The 19,337-nt window shown below is 37.1% G+C and overlaps 1 protein-coding gene across 1 annotated transcript; it reads right to left on the reverse strand.

Moving 5' to 3' along the window:
- Positions 1-3,293: 3,293 nt before the first annotated feature.
- On the reverse strand, positions 3,294-18,094 carry LOC144344788 (uncharacterized). The gene is made up of 7 exons (XM_085499505.1): positions 18,061-18,094; positions 8,539-8,616; positions 6,307-6,616; positions 6,067-6,116; positions 4,888-5,110; positions 4,308-4,595; positions 3,294-3,473 (listed from the first exon to the last, which is right to left on the reverse strand). Exons 2-7 carry the CDS (start codon positions 8,584-8,586, stop codon positions 3,463-3,465), a joined length of 930 nt encoding a protein of 309 aa, XP_085355631.1. The 5' UTR covers positions 8,587-8,616; positions 18,061-18,094; the 3' UTR covers positions 3,294-3,462.
- Between the last annotated feature and the right edge of the window lie 1,243 nt (positions 18,095-19,337).

The following is a 19,337-nucleotide window of genomic DNA, read 5'->3' on the forward strand; positions in this document are numbered from 1 at the left end:
CTGTTTCCACAGTGTGGTAGCAAAGTGGGAATGCACCGATCTATGTAGCTGTTTCCTCAGTGTGGTAGAAAAGTGGGAATGCACCGATCTATGTAGCTGTTTCCTCAGTGTGGTTGAAAAGTAGTAATGCACCGATCTTTGTAGCTGTTTCCCCAGTGCTGTGGAAAAGTGGGAATGCACCGATCTACGTAGCTGTCTCCTCAGTGTGGTAGCAAAGTGGGAATGCACCGATCTATGTAGCTGTTTCCACAGTGTGGTAGCAAAGTGGGAATGCACCGATCTATGTAGCTGTTTCACCAGTGCTGTAGAAAAATGGGAATGCACCGATCTACGTAGCTGTTTCCTCAGTGCTGAGGAAAAGTGGGAATGCACCGATCTTTGTAGCTGTTTCCTCAGTGTGGTAGAAAAGTGGGAATGCACCAATCTATGTAGCTGTTTCCACAGTGTGGTAGAAAAGTGGGAATGCACCGATCTATGTAGCTGTTTCCACAGTGTGGTAGAAAAGTGGGAATGCACCGATCTATGTAGCTGTTCCACAGTGTGGTAGAAAAGTGGGAATGCACCGAACTATGTAGCTGTTTCCTCAGTGATGTAGAAAAGTGGGAATGCACCGATCTATGTAGCTGTTTACTCAGTGTGGTAGAAAAGTGGGAATGCACCGATCTATGTAGCTGTTTACTCAGTGTGGTAGAAAAGTGGGAATGCACCGATCAACGTAGCTGTTTCCTCAGTGTGGTAGAAAAGTGGGAATGCTCCGATCTATGTAGCTGTTTCCTTAGTGCTGTAGAAAAGTGGGAATGCACCGATCTACGTAGCTGTTTCCTCAGTGCTGTAGAAAAGTGGGAATGCACTGATCTATGTAGCTGTTTCCTCAGTGTGGTAGAAAAGTGGGAATGCACCGATCAACGTAGCTGTTTCCTCAGTGTGGTAGAAAAGTGGGAATGCTCCGATCTACGTAGCTGTTTCCACAGTGTGGTAGAAAAGTGGGAATGCACCGATTTATATAGCTGTTTCCACAGTGTGGTAGAAAAGTGGGAATGCTCCTATCTACGTAGCTGTTTCCACAGTGTGGTAGAAAAGTGGGAATGCACCGATCTATGTAGCTGTTTCCACAGTGTGGTAGAAAAGTGGGAATGCACCGATCTATGTAGCTGTTTCCACAGTGTGGTAGAAAAGTGGGAATGCACCGATCTACGTAGCTGTTTCCACAGTGCTGTAGAAAAGTGGGAATGCACCGATCTACGTAGCTGTTTCCTCAGTGCTGTAGAAAAGTGGGAATGCACCGATCTATGTAGCTGTTTCCACAGTGTGGTAAAAAAGTGCGAATGCACCTATCTATGTAGCTGTTTCCTCAGTGATGTAGAAAAGTGGGAATGCTCCGATCTATGAAGCTGTTTCCTCAATGTGGTAGAAAAGTGGGAAAGCACCGATCTATGTAGCTGTTTCCACAGTGTGGTAGAAAAGTGGGAATGCACCGATCTATGTAGCTGTTTCCTCAGTGTGGTAGAAAAGTGGGAATGCACCGATCTATGTAGCTGTTTCCTCAGTGTGGTAGAAAAGTGGGAATGCACCGATCTATGTAGCTGTGTCCTCAGTGTGGTAGAAAAGTAGGAATGCACAGATCTACGTAGCTGTTTCCTCAGTGTGGTAGAAAAGTGGGAATGCACCGATCTATGTAGCTGTTTCCTCAGTGTGATAGAAAAGTAGGAATGCACAGATCTACGTAGCTGTTTTCTCAGTGTGGTAGAAAAGTAGGAATGCACCGATCTACGTACCTGTTTCCTCAGTGTGGTAGAAAAGTGGGAATGCACCGATCTATGTAGCTGTTTCCTCAGTGTGGTAGAAAAGTAGGAATGCACCGATCTACGTACCTGTTTCCTCAGTGTGGTAGAAAAGTGGGAATGCACCAATCTATGTAGCTGTTTCCTCAGTGTGGTAGAAAAGTAGGAATGCACCGATCTACGTACCTGTTTCCTCAGTGTGGTAGAAAAGTGGGAATGCACCGATCTATGTAGCTGTTTCCTTAGTGTGGTAGAAAAGTGGGAATGCACCGATCTATGTAGCTGTTTCTTCAGTGTGGTAGAAAAGTGGGAATGCACCGATCTACGTAGCTGTTTCCTCAGTGTGGTAGAAAAGTGGGAATGCACCGATCTATGTAGCTGTTTTCTCAGTGTGATAGAAAAGTAGGAATGCACAGATCTACATAGCTGTTTTCTCAGTGTGGTAGAAAAGTGGGAATGCACCGATCTATGTAGGTGTTTCCTCAATGTGATAGAAAAGTAGGAATGCACAGATCTACGTAGCTGTTTTCTCAGTGTGGTAGAAAAGTGGGAATGCACAGATCTACGTAGCTGTTTTCTCAGTGTGGTAGAAAAGTGGGAATGCACCGATCTACGTAGCTGTTTTCTCAGTGTGGCTGAAATATGTACCGATATACGTAGCTGTTTCCTAAGGAGTGGAGATTTCCTTTCCAAATTTACTGATTGTTTCGATTACATTTATATGCCCCAATCTATTTTCTTGATTCTTTGATTTAATGCAGTAATTACATTTCATCCAATGTTCAAAGTTGTGTTGGGATTACGTTCATACAGTGTAACAATGTCGGCGCCTGTGATCTCCTATCGGTGCGCAACTTAGCCAAAGTAAAAACCCATGATCATTTGAACACTGCTATTGCAAGATTGGTAGAAGGTAATAGATTTTTTTTACAATTATTAACGGTATGACCTGCCTGCCAAGTATGAACAAAAAAATCACAGAAGAGTTAAAAATCCGTTAACTGGTGAAATGTTACCACAACTTCAAATTTCTTGGTAATAAAAAAAGATATCAAAAATTTAATCCTAAATATGTAGAAGATACATTTCGCGCGAAGCTGTTCAAAAGTCTTTGGCTGTTGTGGGCAACGGTGGGACAGAATTTTTACAGATTTTACCTTCTACCTACTGACCTGTCAGCCAATTTCGAGCGAAATTGGCCAAGCCAAAAAAACACAGAAGAATTAATATGTGAAGATACTGGAGACACAGACACAGACACACACAGACACAGACACAGACACAGACACAGACACACACACACACACACACACACACACATATATATATATATATATATATATATATATACCACGCCTTTTCTGTATTTACAACACAATACATCTGTCCATGAGGTTGATATAAAAATCTTTGATACAAATTATATTCAATATTTTGGACAAACTATATTTCTCGCATAACATGCTTTGCTGATATGCACAAAAAGCACGTACACACTGACACATGGCATCATTTGCTTTAATTATGCGTTTATTCTACATTACTATCATCAACTACAGGAACAAGATGAATGAGAACACGATTTATCAAGACTAATGAGATTGTTCCGTGAATTAGCATCATAGAGATCTTCAAACACTTAACTGTCCTGTTCTTGCTTGCTTGGTTCGATGGATAATATTTATACGATTTCTGAAACAAAAATGTTTTTATTAAACAGTCGTATCAATCAGAAAACCACGTGAGTGCATAACTCACGGTGTAGAGTTATCATACTGTCATATTTGTTTAGAAAAAATGCTATAACCATATTTAACTATTTATTATCATATTCGTTATGAGTAGGTAGTGATAGTCTCAGTAAATGTGCAAGGTAACTTATAGGGTTAATATTACTCGTAACACTGAGGGACGTTCCTAACCCAAAAAGATATTAAAATAGGAAAGCATGCAAGAACAAACAAGAAAGCTCTAAATTGTCAGAAATACCGAAGTTTCCATGTCGCGATCCAATATTAATTTAGCCAATTGTAAGGATTGTCTTGTGGCGTGTTTGAGTATGTGTGTGTACTCCTTCGGTTGAAAACTAGATCCAAAGAGACGTTGTGCGAGATCTCACGTAACGCCTGAGAGACATGGTTTGAACGTGTGCCGCAAAAAAACGTATTTTACTATTCAGCGTTGAGATGACTTTACTTCATCAAAATTAATCGTAAATATGTATAGCACACATTGACGTTGTATGTCTTCATTTTTTTCCGATTGTTGCAGTTCGGTATCAAGTGAAACAACTGAAAAAATTACCGTGCGTAGTGAGGTAATTGGCCACAACATTGAATGCTGTAAATTACAAAGATCTATGGGAAGGAGATTACGTGAACAAAGAAAAGTGTTCGAATTGTGACGTACATATGATGTGATTGTATTTTTCAAATAAGAAAGACACTCGAACACATCCATACATCTTTATACGGACGGCTAAATTCTATTTTTGTCTCTGAAGATGTATGTTAATATATGTCATACTTATTTTATAGACCGAGTTCCTCCATGTTCCACCACATTTCTCGTTACTGTCACCAGTACATGCAGCGCTACAGTCCGCCTCATCTGCTGAATCATATTTGCTGAAGTCAGTTCCACAGAAGCACTGCGAAGCATACTGTACACCAGCGTAGAACACTTTATGTCCATCATTGTTAGCAATACACGCGTTGATACATGATTTGGGTGTCATGTTTGAGCCATCGCTGTACGAATATCCAGATAACGCTCTACTGGACTTGTCCACGTAACATCCAATGTACGTTGGTTCTGGGAACAAAAAGAAGAAGATATGTAATAATGCATCTGGGCTTATTCGTGGTCAAATGTTGTTCGTGGTCAAATCTGTTTTCCAGTTGTTTGTAAGTTTCTACAACAAAAGTGGTATATAGTAGACAATATTTAGTAATCATTCTCCTAAAAAAATGTAAATAGCAAATGAAAATATTGCATAGAGCCATGAAACAAACCACGTGACAATACTTTTTTTTCAGGAAATATAATACTATATTTATCAATTCCATTGTTCACTGAATGACATAGACTTTAGTGTGAGAATTACCTCTAGACTTGTAAACAGCATTCGCCCAGGTACCACCACATATCTCGCTATTATCACCAGTACACTTCATATTACACGAATCCTCGTTGAGGGCGCCGTACTTGTCATAGTCGTCACCACAAAAGCACTGAGATGAATACTGCACTCCAGCATATTTGCCGTGGGGTCCGCATGCATTAATGCAAAGGTCAATAGTCATTTCAGAACCGAGATCTGCTTGAAACTAAAATAAAAGAAGAAAACATGCAACTAAAAACTATCATACTGGTGAAGACACAAAATAACGCCAAAACTCGTGAGAGGGTTTCACGATAACATGACAGCGTCCAAATAAGTCACACTTGTTCGTAGAAAACAAACTGCATCTCAAAATAATTTCATTAAAGATTGTCGCGCCGCATCCTGTTCGATATGGTACTCATGGCGACGTATACAACACGTGTAAAATTCATTGTTTGTTTACATTAAACTCGAAGATTCGCCCTTTAAATATATGTATCTTGTATGGAGTGGATAAATAGTTATTTCCTACAAGGTTGGGACATACTGCAGTGTAGTGTGGTTTGGCAGGGTTGCATTGCAGAGTGGTGTCGTTCGGTCGTGTGGTTTCGTTAGTTTAGCGAAGTTGATATATAAACACCCTGATAAAACACTGCACTGCAACTCCATAACTGCATCATGTCTCATCAATATAGGAAGTCAAGAAAGAAGCAAAGTCGTTGCTGGCGCTAATTTGTACGATTGTCTCCATATCAACGCGTATGAAATCGATGTAGAAATATGTTTATATGTCGTGCGTATATTTGACACGTATTTTATACTATTGTAGTAGAACCATATTTATTGTACAATGCTCTGAAATGCATCGTACCAGTTGTGTAATACATTACCATCAATATTGAACGATCACACATGTAAACTGTGTAATGTTTTGATGACCTTTGGAAGTAAGATAAATTAATAACCATAACCTATGACAAGGGGTCTAAAAAATAAATGACTTGATTTTGCAGGCCAAAAAAACTGACCAATCATGTATTATGGTGTATAAAATGTACCATATCGGTAAACTATTTGCTACATATCCTAAAAGATAATATTGTTTAGTTGCCAAATTATATTAAAAGTAATTGTACGCGTAATCCAAATGCGAACCTTTATAAAAGTCCTAAAACTTACCTCCAGGGCACGAGCCGATTTATCTCTAAAACAACCAATATAATCTGATCCTGCAAAAGAAACCATGAAACAAAAATACCTTCGAGGAAAAATTATATACAAGAAAATACTAATCCCCTATGATGCCAGATACTCAAAAGATATCATATTCTCTATTAATGTCACGTACAATGGTGATATCATATAACCAAGTGATGTCATACACCCCAGAGATGACGTCATTTCAAGTAAGATTCTTACTTATTTCATAGACTGACATCCTCCAGAATCCACCGCATTTTTCATTAGCGTCTCCTTTACATGCATAGTCACAATCACCATTATCGGCGCTACCATATTTGTTGAAGTCAGTACCACAGAAACACTCTTGTCCGTACTGGGCTCCAGCGTAGTATCTCTCATTGCAACCCATTTTATCTTTACAGATGTTGATACACTTGTCAACGGTCATTCCACTGTCGGACATTACGTTATAATCATTCAATGCTCGGGTACTGGTGTCCACGAAGCATCCTATGTAATCATAAGCATTGATTTTTTCACTTGAAATCTGGGTTTTAAAAATGGATAAAGAATACCATTTTAATTAAATACTGAAGAGGCTTGCAATGAAGGGAGCTGTTGTGAAAGAGGTTGACCAATTAGCGTGTAGGCTTGCAGCAGATTGCGGGGACCAAGTAATGAAAATATTCTATACAAAGGGGACTGACACATTAGTGAATAGGCTTGTAGAAGTAGATAATAATTAGTGAATATACATGTAGTGACGTGCGGTAACCAATAAGTGTATTGAATTAAAACTAAGTTAGCTACTTAGTGAACACTAGTAGACTTGCTACATCAGGGGCTGGCCCATTAGTGAACACTACTAGACTTGTTACGGAAGGGGCTAACCAATTAGTGAACATTAGTAGACTTGTTAAAACGGGCTGACTAATCAGTGAATACTAGAAAACTACTACGAAAGGTGCCGACCTATTAGTGGCTGCTAGTAGGCTTGATCCAACAGGGTTTAACAAAGTAAATAGACATACAACAAATCAGGCTAACCCATTAGTTCATAGACTTGTAGCGATGTGTGTGACCAAGCAACTAATGAGTTGACTTACAATGCAGGGGACTAACACATGATTATGCTTGATATAAGTAAAACAGACCAATATATGAATAGACTTGCAATAAAGGGGTGCCCGTCATCAATTAGCTTGCAACAAGTGAACTAACCAATTAGTCAATAGTTTGAAGCGAAGTGGGCTGACCAATTAGTGAATAGTTGGTCATAAAAGAAACTGACCAATGAATGAATAGTCTTGCCACCGCCTAAATACAATGTGAAACAGGAATTAAAAGAAAATAATACGATTTACATATTGATATAAAGCATATAAAGTGATCTTTGTAGAATATAAGACTTTGTCATTTGAACAGGGAAATGTATTGCATTACAATGGTATACCAAACCAATTACATCTTATTAGTACAGCTTTCCCAAGTGTACATTGTGTAGCTTTCCCTAATGAACAAGAAGATCAGATTAATTATACAGACATACAAAAGTTATAACATAATCTGTATACAATATGAGGCCTGTCCAATTGAGTAGTGAAACGGGATTAATTACAACGAAATGCCATACCTATACCTTAATATATGTACAATGGGAAGCTTTTTCGAAATGAACAAGATCAAATTCGCTGAAATGCCAAACCATTACACATCTGGATAAACTAGGAAGCTTATACAATTGAACACTGAAATAAGACGAATTACGTTGATATACCAAGCAATGATACCATATTTGTACAATAAGAGGAACAGTGAAATGAGATTACGTTGATATACCAAAGCAATGACATCATATTTGGACAATAATAACTTCATCCAATTGCACAGTGAAATGAGATGAATTACGTTGATATACGAAAACAATAACACCATATTTGTACAATAAGAAGGTTATCAATTGAACAGTGATATGAGATGAATTATGTTGATATACCAAAGCAATGACATCATATTTGGACAATAAGAAGCTTATGCAATTGAACAGTGAAATGAGATGAATTATGTTGATATACCAAAGCAATGACATCATATTTGGAAAATAAGAATATAATCCAATTGAACAGTGAAATGAGATGAATTACGTTGATATACCAAAGCAATGACACCATATTTGTACAATAAGAAGGTTATCAATTGAACAGTGATATGAGATGAATTATGTTGATATACCAAAGCAATGCCATCATATTTGGACAATAAGAAGCTTATCCAATTGAACAGTGAAATGAGATGAATTATGTTGACATACCAAAGCAATGACATATCTGGACAATAAGAATCTTATCTAATTGAACAGTGAAATGAGAAGAATTTCGTTGATATACCAAAGCAATGCATCATATCAGTAACATAAATGAAATGTTTATGTCAAACTAATGACACCATATTGGACGGTATGAAGCTTACCCAAATGAACAGGAAAATGAGTTGAATTGCAGTGGTATACCGAAACATCGTCTTGTACTTGAATAAACCGTTCTGCTGCTGATAAATAAATCAAAAGACAATGTCAGTCATATACAATGTCCATACACCCATACGCATGCACAGAAAAACACGCCAGTCTAGCATCATATTGGTCTATTACAAAGTGACAATGAGAAAATAGTGCATTAGAATGGGTCATTCTAGTAAATACTAGAAAAAGTCCACGACTATTGTCAAGATTTTTTTAAGATAAACGTTTTTATTTATATGTCAATTCAATCTCAATATACCAGATCGTCATTAAATGCCTTGATATGATTTTCGTGTGCAGTACATTAGGCAGCATTATTTTCCATAGTTTAAAAGAATCTTCCTAGCGTATAATAACAACTGTGCATTCAAACAATCTTGTCACTAGTGCAATGGTGCACATTTTCAACAACAAGCAACAGTGAGTTGTTTAACCCCACAGTAGTGGTTACCGGGTTTATGATCAATGTCGTCATATTATGCGTTTTTAGTTTGTTATGGTTGAAAAGAAAATAAGATTTGATTAATATAAAAGTAGGCATAGATGTCCAATATGGATAATAATGTTAAAAGTAATATAGCGGCTAAGCAGGGGCAGTACCACGACTGTTTTTAGAACATGGTTTAGAATAATGTTTGATAAATTGTAGAATATTCCTATTTTGTCATTTTTTGCCCGCATGAAATATTAAAAAAACTTTTCTGAAGGAACCTATATGGAATATATAGAATTCACCAGCAGAAACTACGATAGTGACCCCTTTCTTCAAATTCTGTCCAATTTAAGAACCGGCTACGTTTCGGTACACCTCTTTTAAGCCAATAGAAAGAAGCAAACGTGCACATGCCACATAAAAATACGGGTTGTGTAGGAATTCAAATTAGAAAACTGTTCAATATCGTTCAATCTATCAGGATACATAATTCACGCTTGATGAATGCTTAGGCTTTAGAATTGCTAATGTAACACGTTATCGTGACTGGTGTAGTGGATTATTTGGATGATCACATATAATGTCTGCAATTGTCGGCTGTTTTGAACATGAATCAGTTTATCTATACATTAGCTAAATAGAGTAATTGACCGCGTACAAAACTCCTGAACTGCCTGCCATCAATATCTATAATCTTGACATGTGGAATTCAGAAAGTGATCCGTCGGGGTTGTCGTTGGTGATGAAATCATATGCTAATAATATTGTCTGTGATTTGTTCAATTTGTTCAAATAGATGAGTTATTAACCATGTAATTGGCTGAGTATAGTCTTAGAGAGCGATAGTTTGTGTTAGTAGCCCGATTTCCATATGAACTTAGCACAATGGGGAAAAATGTCAAAATAAAAACTGTGGAAAGCTATATCACAGGACACTCGGCAAATAATTCGTTCTTTTCGTAAAGGACTGCATAGCAACGTGATATCGTCCAGAGAGCACTGGGATGAAATCGTAAGTAACTTGCAAAAGAATGATTTGCTGAATGCACGGAGTCTTGCCGCAGTCGAAGCATGCGTAACACTCACAAACTGATCAATTATTTCAATAATCCCAGCAAAGAGAAAAGCCGGGGACATATTGACGTGCAATAACGAATCATCCTTAAATTCAGAGATGTGGTCAGCACTCAACAAAACAAATCACAAAACATAATTTCCTTATAAAACATACCCAAAGCAACAAGATCATCAAGAAAAACTTAAGACTTCCTTCTAGCAGACTATGGTTTCGGCCATGGTATGTAATGTTAAACAAAACTCATATTCGTGGCTACTTACGAAAATCAACTCCTTAACTGATACATTGCTCTGAATAACCTAGACAATATATGAAATGCCTAACTTACAGGTAACTGTGAAAATAGAGTGTGCTTCCTCTTCGGTGCTCTGGTAGGTTGTGATATGGAAGGCTAGTTTATGAAGCCACGATATAATCACTGTGTTTACCAGTAGAAATCATAAAGTTTGGATAATACCATGATATTATAGCTGGTGAGTTTTCTAGAAGCAGGAAAATTAGTGCAGAATGCGCTGTTATTTGTGGCCCTAAATCCGTTGCAGAAAATGAGTGACAGCACAAAACAACTGTTCATAATATCTAAAAATATCACAAAGATATCTCTCTAACAGACTGGTAAACAAATGACAACAGCCGGGTTTTTCTGGCCTCTTTCATAAAAACTTTTTTTCTTTAATTTCACGTATTAAAATTAATTAAATATTTTTGCTATGTTCAAGTGATGTGACTTTGCAGTACTCTTTAAAACTTCTTAGTAAATTGTTAAATGATACTTGATCCAGGCCTAGGGTCATATATATCGGAATCGATGTATAAACGACTGATGCTGCATGCACGATTACAATTACGGACGCTCTTATTATTATTATAATTAATGCAAATACAATGACATAGTTTTGTATGATCAAGATGTGTAGATTGGGCGATACCGGATTGTAGCAGAAGCAATTATGGCCAATATAATACTGGATGGCGATATCGGGATGAACGTACTGGGTGGTTATGGAAAGTGTTCTAGATCTAAACATGCTATATTTGAATTGTTGTGTAGAGTTAAAACCATGATGTAACTGGAACAGTTAAGTGCGTTCTCCAGAAGCTGTACAAATTCTGTAAAACTGTACTGTTATTGTGAGGGGCGAAACCATGGTGCTAATGGAAACAATAAAAGATGTAGGGGACGATGATATAGATAAATTAACATGAATACGTGTTCGTATATGCCGTACAATGTTTTGTCCAAGGAATTATATGACAGCCAATTTCATAATTGTGATTTGTTTTCCCGTTTCTATCACCCGAATGACCCGTAAAATGTACAGGACGTCCTAAAGCTGAAGTCAGGACGAGCGTCCTCTGTTGTCGATTTTTTCTATATCTGCCTTATTCGGTCGTCAGCAATAATATTAAATTAGCAACCAATTTAATTATATTATGCAAATGTTGTTGATTTTCAATCTAATTTTTAATAATTTTCTTTCATCTTTCACGTCATTTGTTTGATAAATAGACCATATATATATATATATATATATATATATATATATATATATATATATATATATATATATATATATATATATATATATATACAAATGTTGCAATAAAGCTTACATTCCTTGGTAGCACAATTTAAGTGTGGCCCTAAATTCGGTGTAGAAAGTTAGTGAAACCACAAAACAAATGTTTGTAGTATCTGAAAATACAACTCAGACATTCCTCTAACAGACTGTGGTTTCAGACAAGGTATGTAACATGGAACAAAACAATATTCGACGTAAATTACGAAAATCAGCTTCTTCACCGATGTATTGCTCTAAATAAGCTAGGGGACGTAGCAAATAGTTAACTTACAGGTAAATGTGAAATTATAGTATGCCCCTCCTTCAATGATCTGGTAGATCGTGATATTGGAAACTGTTTGTGACGCAGCGATATAATTTTAAGTATTTTTATTGTACATACCAGTAGAAATCGAAAACAGGTTTTGGTGTTCGAAATGTCAAACAAGGGACAACGCCCGGATTTGTCTGGCCTTTTGTATAAAATTTAAAAAAAAAACATTTCTTCTTTTATTTCATTTATTAAATTAATTTATATTAAATGATATACTTTTGCTCTGTCCAGGTACTGGGATTTTAAATATAAAGCATGAATATATATCCGTTTGCAGAACCCTTTAAAACATCTGACCATTTCAACTGTCACTAGTCTGTGATGTATTTGTTAGCGCAGTTATTTATTAAACTATATGAATAAACGATGTAATTTATTTAAGAAGTATTTATTAGACAGACAAGCAAGGAGCATTGTTACGATGACGAGAAAACGCATTGCAACTCCGATGGGGTGATATACGATAACAGTATCTCTATCTCAAATGAATGCAATGCTGCGCAGCCCGGGTCAAAATGAGCGGTGTAATCGTGGAAGTCATCAACAAACTGCTTTCATGTATATGTATGTACTACCAACGAAAAGCGACAATCTTTAAACAATCGTGGGGAAGTTTGTGATGAAATGCATTGTGAAGATTTTTAGTAAATAGTTAATTGATAACTGATCCAGGGGTTATAAATGTACGAACTCGGTGTATAAACGACTGATGGACGGACGAACTCATTATTATAATTAATGCAGATACAATGACATACTTTGGTATGGCCAAGATGTATGTGTAGATTGGGCGATACTGGATGGTAACAGAAGCAATTGTGGCCATTATAATACTGGATGGCGATATCGAGATGAACGTACTAGGTGGTTATGGAAAGTGTTCTAGATCAAAAAATTGTATATTTGATTTTTTGTGGAAAGGTGATACTATGGTGTGACTAGAAAAGTTTCGTACGTTATCCAAAACAGTAAGGGGCTGGAAAAAAACACAGGGGGTAGGCCGGTGTTTTTTAAAAGTCGCGTACATACAAATATATGACAATGCACAAACAGTTGCATGAAATTTGCTGTATTTTCCCTTGAATTGTGCATGAAAAATTGCGACCCTCCCTCCTAAGTGTATTAAATGTTCTAAATGAACTAAAACTATATATACATACTAATTAGTGTTCTACTACAAAGCTTAGAATATAATCAGAAGAGAACAATGTATGATACTGTGTATCTACTACATTAGGGTGATACAATTTTATTGACACCTTTATTAGTGTTGTGTGTTGAATCGTGCACATTCTTTAAAATACGAGATACAATGTTCAATGACACCATTCTATATTATTATTACATACTCTAGATATACACTTGTTTTATAACACTGAGATTCAGCCAAATATTAGTGGTCTAACGAATTTTAGTAATAGTTCAAAAAGTATCGTGAAGCCTTTTATTCAAAGTTTGTTGGAAGACTTGGCCACCACACAGTATAAATATGTTAATGAGAAAAGAAATTGTATTCACCAAACCATCTTCAGTTCATTTCTCTCTTGAATCAGTGTGATGTTGAATGAAATAGGCTAAATGATTTAAAACTAACTGAAACAATAAACCTATAAAAATGCACACGATACCAAGATATAATCAGGGACTGTCAGCTTTATTAGTCTCCGTTCGAACAAAGTTCGAAACGAGGACTTATAATTCGTTCTCCGTCCGTCCTTCTGTCCAGAGTCATATTTCAGAACCTTGCGGACCTAATCTGTTTATTCTTTGCATGTGCCTAGTACTTCACTTGGAACATATGCACATGCAGTGGTTTACTGATTCAATAGAATAAGTCTGACTTGCAGCCATCTTGTGTTTTTGAAAACATTATATCAATGCATGCTTTGTCAGGTTTTGTTGAAATTTGATACATAACTCATACATTTTAGGATACATGTCATTTTAGGATTTGTGATTGAATTAAAGATGGCCGACTGGCAGTCGTTTTGTTTTTTTGAAAATGTCGTATCTTATGCATGCTTTGTCAGTTTTTGATAAAATTTGGTACATGCATTGTACGTTTTAGATTATATGTCTACGAAAATTTGTTTTCACAATCGGATTAAAGACTGGTGACCATCTTGCCTTTTGTCAGCATCCTTTATTTACCATATTACCTCAAAACCCTTCAAATGGAAGTGTGCATGGAATCATGGGAAGACACGGTGTGCATTGTGATAACTGTCATAAAGGTGATTGTCTCACTTTTGGTATTTAATTTATATTCGTGATTGGGTGCACGTAACGTAGTGATACACTATACGTGATTGGACAATGCAAACCAGATGGCGTGTCGCCACTAGTGCATTGATTGTTGGAACCACCTGGGGTTATGGAATTAATTAACGTATTTAAACTTCACACATGCGTGTGGTCGGGCACTTTTTGCCAGAGGTTGTTGATGAGTACATGCTTGCTGTACGATCGTTGCCGTCAGTTTGGGTCGGCCATGGTAATGTTCACTGTGAGTCAAGTTACAGTTGCAACTCTGGTTTAAATCATTGGCAAACAACTGTGTGGTGTGGAGCACGCTTTGGAAACGTGGTACCGTGGTGTCAACAAAGACTACTGGGACACCGGGTAGAAGCTGACGTGTACATTGTGTTACTAGTCTGGTCTGCGTCCTAGTGAACTACTACGTAACTGGTGGTGTAACGGGAGCACACTCGTAATGGATTGAGGAGTCTAGGTTCGAATCCTAGCAAAGCTGACGTAGAAGTCACAAAGGAACCGGTATACATGCCGCAACGCCGTCGCTCTATTAATTGTTGTGTATGACAATTACTGGTTATATTGTGAAACCAGTACTTGTCATTTGTTTGTATGCTAGCGATATTGTTAATTTAATGTAATCTTGGTTAGTTGAGTTGTGTCGACCACTCATTATATAGTATAGAATCGTTTAATTTCTCCCTGTTTTAGTCAGGGGTACCCTGGTTAGGACATTAAATGTGTCACGCCCTGAATTGTATTGATTTACCGCGTTTGTAATAGTTTCCTTTGTATTAAAATAGTATTGTGAATATTCAAATACGATAGTTTCATTGCATTTAATTGTATGCTAGTACACGATTATGGATGGAGTAGCAGGACGAAGGTATTTCTGACCGAGCTTGGTGACAGTGATTGACAGGTCATACTTGTTTTCAACTCTGGAAGGACGGTGAGTTCTAACAGGTGTGCTTGTAATTTCCATAACAAAGGGTATTTACAACTTTGGAAGAAGAATTGGAATCTACCAGGTGTGCTGTTATTTGAATAACAAAGGATGCTTATGATCTACTGAGTTGCCTACGTGACACAGCTGCTATCAAGATTACATCCTGATTGGCTCATGTGGAAACCCAGGTGGTGTCACTGCCTATAAATTGGACAGACTAAAGACAGTTTGAGTGGATAATTTCAACTTGGTGTCCGTCCTTTCAACTTGCTTTCCTGTATGTTCTGCTACGATACGATATTACAGGCTACAGCCATCATTCTATGAGACTTGTATGAACAACTCTGCGATCTCCTGCTTTCAGCGGTGCCCTCCAGAACACCAGCGTTCCTCTGCAAGCAAGACTCCTGTGTTTCTCCGTTGTTGTGTTGCAGAAGCCAGTGACTGTCGTCCATTAATACATCCTGGAACTGCGAGTTATCACCAATGTACACTTCCCTAAGCAATTCCCTATTTTAGTGACTTTATTCATTGTATTTTCTGAGCTTTATTTCTTGTAATTATTTTCAGTGGTATTAAAGCCAGGAGCTTTAACTCGATATTTTGGTGTATGTATATTTCATTTCCAGTACTGTAGTTTTATCTACCCCATACTAGCAGTGAAAGAACCCCCGTCCAGTGTGAGTTCTGTGGGTGGCCCTCTCACTTGCGATAAGCAGGCCTTACACTGTGACACCTTTTTACCATACAACTATATCACTAAGGCTTTTAGACCATTCATGTTTGGCATATACATCATAAATATAGGAATACATGTTCATATCAGTTTGTTCCATAATCAGGCAAAAGATGGCCGACTGACATCAATCGTGTTTTTTGAAAAATGTGCTTTCTTTAGCAGGATTTGTCACTCTTGATACAAACATTGTTTATGTTGAGATATATGTTCTTAATGATTTGTGTCGTGTTTGAATCCAAAACGACCAACTGGTAGCCATCTCGTTTTTTTCAAAATGTATTGTTGACATGTTTTGTTTCTCTTCAAATTATACATGTTATGATACATGCCCATGACAGTTATTTCCACAATCGGATCAAAGATGGTTGACTGCCTGTAATCTTGCTTTTTACCATACTACCACATCTCTTTACATGGGTCCATACAAAGGAAATTTAGTTTGGATACAAAAATGCATGAATAGCTTATCATGTTTAATTTCTGACCATATGTTTTGACTTTTGAAGAGTAATAAGAATAATTGTTCGGTGAGGCAACGCAGACAACCAGCCTGTACATAAAATCTCAGTTACGTTTACTGTGGTGTCATGAGGATTGCATTGCACAAACAATTGCGACCCTCCCCTTATGCCTGCACAGATTACTGTAACCTTTCCCTTAACGCTTGCACGAAAATCAGTGACCCACCCCCAAACACACTGACCTACCCCCACCTGTACGTTCTGTCCAGTCCATAACAGTTCTGTAAGACTGTGCTGTTATTGTAAGGGACAAAACCGTGGTGCTAATAGAAACAATAAAAGATGTAGGGGGAGATGATATAGATAAATTAACATGAATACGTTTTCGTATATGCCGTACAAAGTTTTGTCAAAGGAATTATATGACAGCAAATTTCATAATTGTGATTTGTTCCTATTTATGACAGTTTCTATCACGCGAATGGCCCGTGAAATCCCGGGGGATCACTATATATGCCGTTACTAACCCATGTACGTTCCAAATTTAGCGGGAAAGAGAGATGTTTTTCATCTTCACAGTGTTGCTGTGCCCGCTGTAGGCCCCCTCTTGCAACAACCACTCCCATACACCACCTTAGGCCCCGAATTGGCGGGCCAATAGCCCCGACCAGATCGCAAACGTCCACCTGAACTTTCCCATCGGGACTTTCCCGCCACTTCCAACACGAGCATACGGAGGCTTATAGACTGGTACAGTCTGGGCTATTTATTTGTTTTTAAATTGAAAATTAAATAAAAACAATAGCGAAATGGGGATGTTAACGCGATTTCTCCTGTTTCGCGTTCACCCCGCCTTTCGCAAAACTATTTTTTCCAAATTTTTTTTATTATTATCATCATTATCATTTAGGAAAAAATCACCCCAGCTGGGCCAGTCTAGGAGGCTTATTGTAATCGAGGATTCGAAACGAAACGGGATAACATACATAATAAAAATTAAACTGTAATTAGTGAAAATGGGGTTTATACGCACACTATTTTTTTTAGCAAGAACGCGCATGGTGTAAGGGTTTTAATATAGAGTGACACCCCCTCCCCCCGGGCGTGAAATGTACAGGACGTCGTTAAGCTGAAGCCAGGACGACCGCCCTCGTTTTTTTTTCCTGTATCTGCCTTATTCGGTCGTCAGCAATAATATTAAATCAGCAACCAATTTAATCTTAGTATGCAAATGTTGTTGATTTTCTTTTATATTTTAAAAAGGTGACAAATTTTAATCTAATATTTAATAATTTTCTTTCACTCTTTATTCCATTGTGTTTGGTAAAACAAATACATATATATCCATTCAAAAAGTGTTCCCAATATATATTACTTAGCCCAACAAGATGTCGGTCGCGTATATACAAATGTTGCAAAAAAGTTTACATTCATTTGTAGCACAATCTAAGTGTGGCCCTAAATTGAGTGTATAAAATTAGTGAAACCACAAAACAACTGTTCAGATAATATAACACTGACATCCCTCTAACAGACTGTGGTTTCAGACAAGGTATGTATCGTTGAACAAAACTAATATTCCAGGCCAATTACGAAAATCGGTTTCATCGCCGATATATTGCTCTAAATAAGCTAGGGAACGAAGAAAATAGCTAACTTACAGGTAAATGTGAAATTATACTGTGCTCCTCCTTCCATGGTTTGGTAGGATGTGATATAGAAAACTGGTTTGACACGCAGCGAAATTATTTTAAATATTTGTATTGTACATACCAGTAGAAATCAAAAAAGGTTTAGGTATCAGAAATGTCAAACAAAGTACGACGCCCGGATTTGTCTGGCCTTTTGTATAAAATTATTTGTATAAAATTAAAGAAAACACATTTCTTCTTTTATTTCATTTATTAAATTAAATTGAAATAAATCAAATATTTTTGCTATGTCCAAGTGATTCGAATTTAAATATATAGAATGAATATATATCCATTTGCAGTACTTCTGACCATATAAACTGTCACTAGTCTGTGATGTATTTGTTAGCGCAGTTATTCATTGAGCTATATAAAAAACGATATAATGTCTTTAAGAAGTATTTATTAGACAGACAATCACGGAACATTGTAATGATGACGGGAAAGCGCAATGCAACACCAATGACGTGATATACGATCACAGTACTTCCAGAGGTCATATATGTCGGAATCGATGTATAAACGACTGACGCTGCATGCACAATTGAAATTACGGACGCTCTCATTATTATAATTGGTGAAAATACAATGACATAGTTTGGTATGGCCTAGATGTATGTGTAAATTGGGTGATACTGGATGGTAGCAGAGGCAATTGTGGCCATGCGCGAGATCAACGAGTACGAACTGAGACGTTACCAAACATTAATTATGTATTTTGTAGGTGACTGGAAGGTATCGAAGGGTCCCCGGCGGTAATTAGTGCAAGTCGCGCCTAGATCAAACCTCATACTTGTGATTTCCTTTAGAAGTACAAGTACTGTATGTGAAAATAAACTTAATATTTTAGTTAAGTTTGTACATTTCCAATTCACCTTAAAATTACGTTATACATACTATTTACTCCACGTTTTCGCAGGTCTCTGCAACGACAAAACTGTAGAATTTGTATTGTATTATATAGTTATATAAACACAAAAATATGATTTTATATAGCATCGCCGATAGAGGGCCGCCTTGTCTGACTCGACGCCACATGAAATCTGAAATGTGTCCGTTAAATAGCCATTAAATTTCACACTATTTCGGATGCCATTGTAAAGAGTAGAGATCCAACGGATGAATTTAGGGCCGAAATTATGCTAAATAAAAAGCTTTCATTCGATCAAACTTGATAATTATACCAGATTTGGTTGTGTCATTGGTATATGATATCAGATATCTTATGCAAAATACATTGTCTACAA

Source organism: Saccoglossus kowalevskii, chromosome 5 (genome assembly GCF_978046115.1).
Source record: "Saccoglossus kowalevskii chromosome 5, keSacKowa6.1, whole genome shotgun sequence".
NCBI classification, from domain to species: Eukaryota; Metazoa; Hemichordata; class Enteropneusta; family Harrimaniidae; genus Saccoglossus; species Saccoglossus kowalevskii.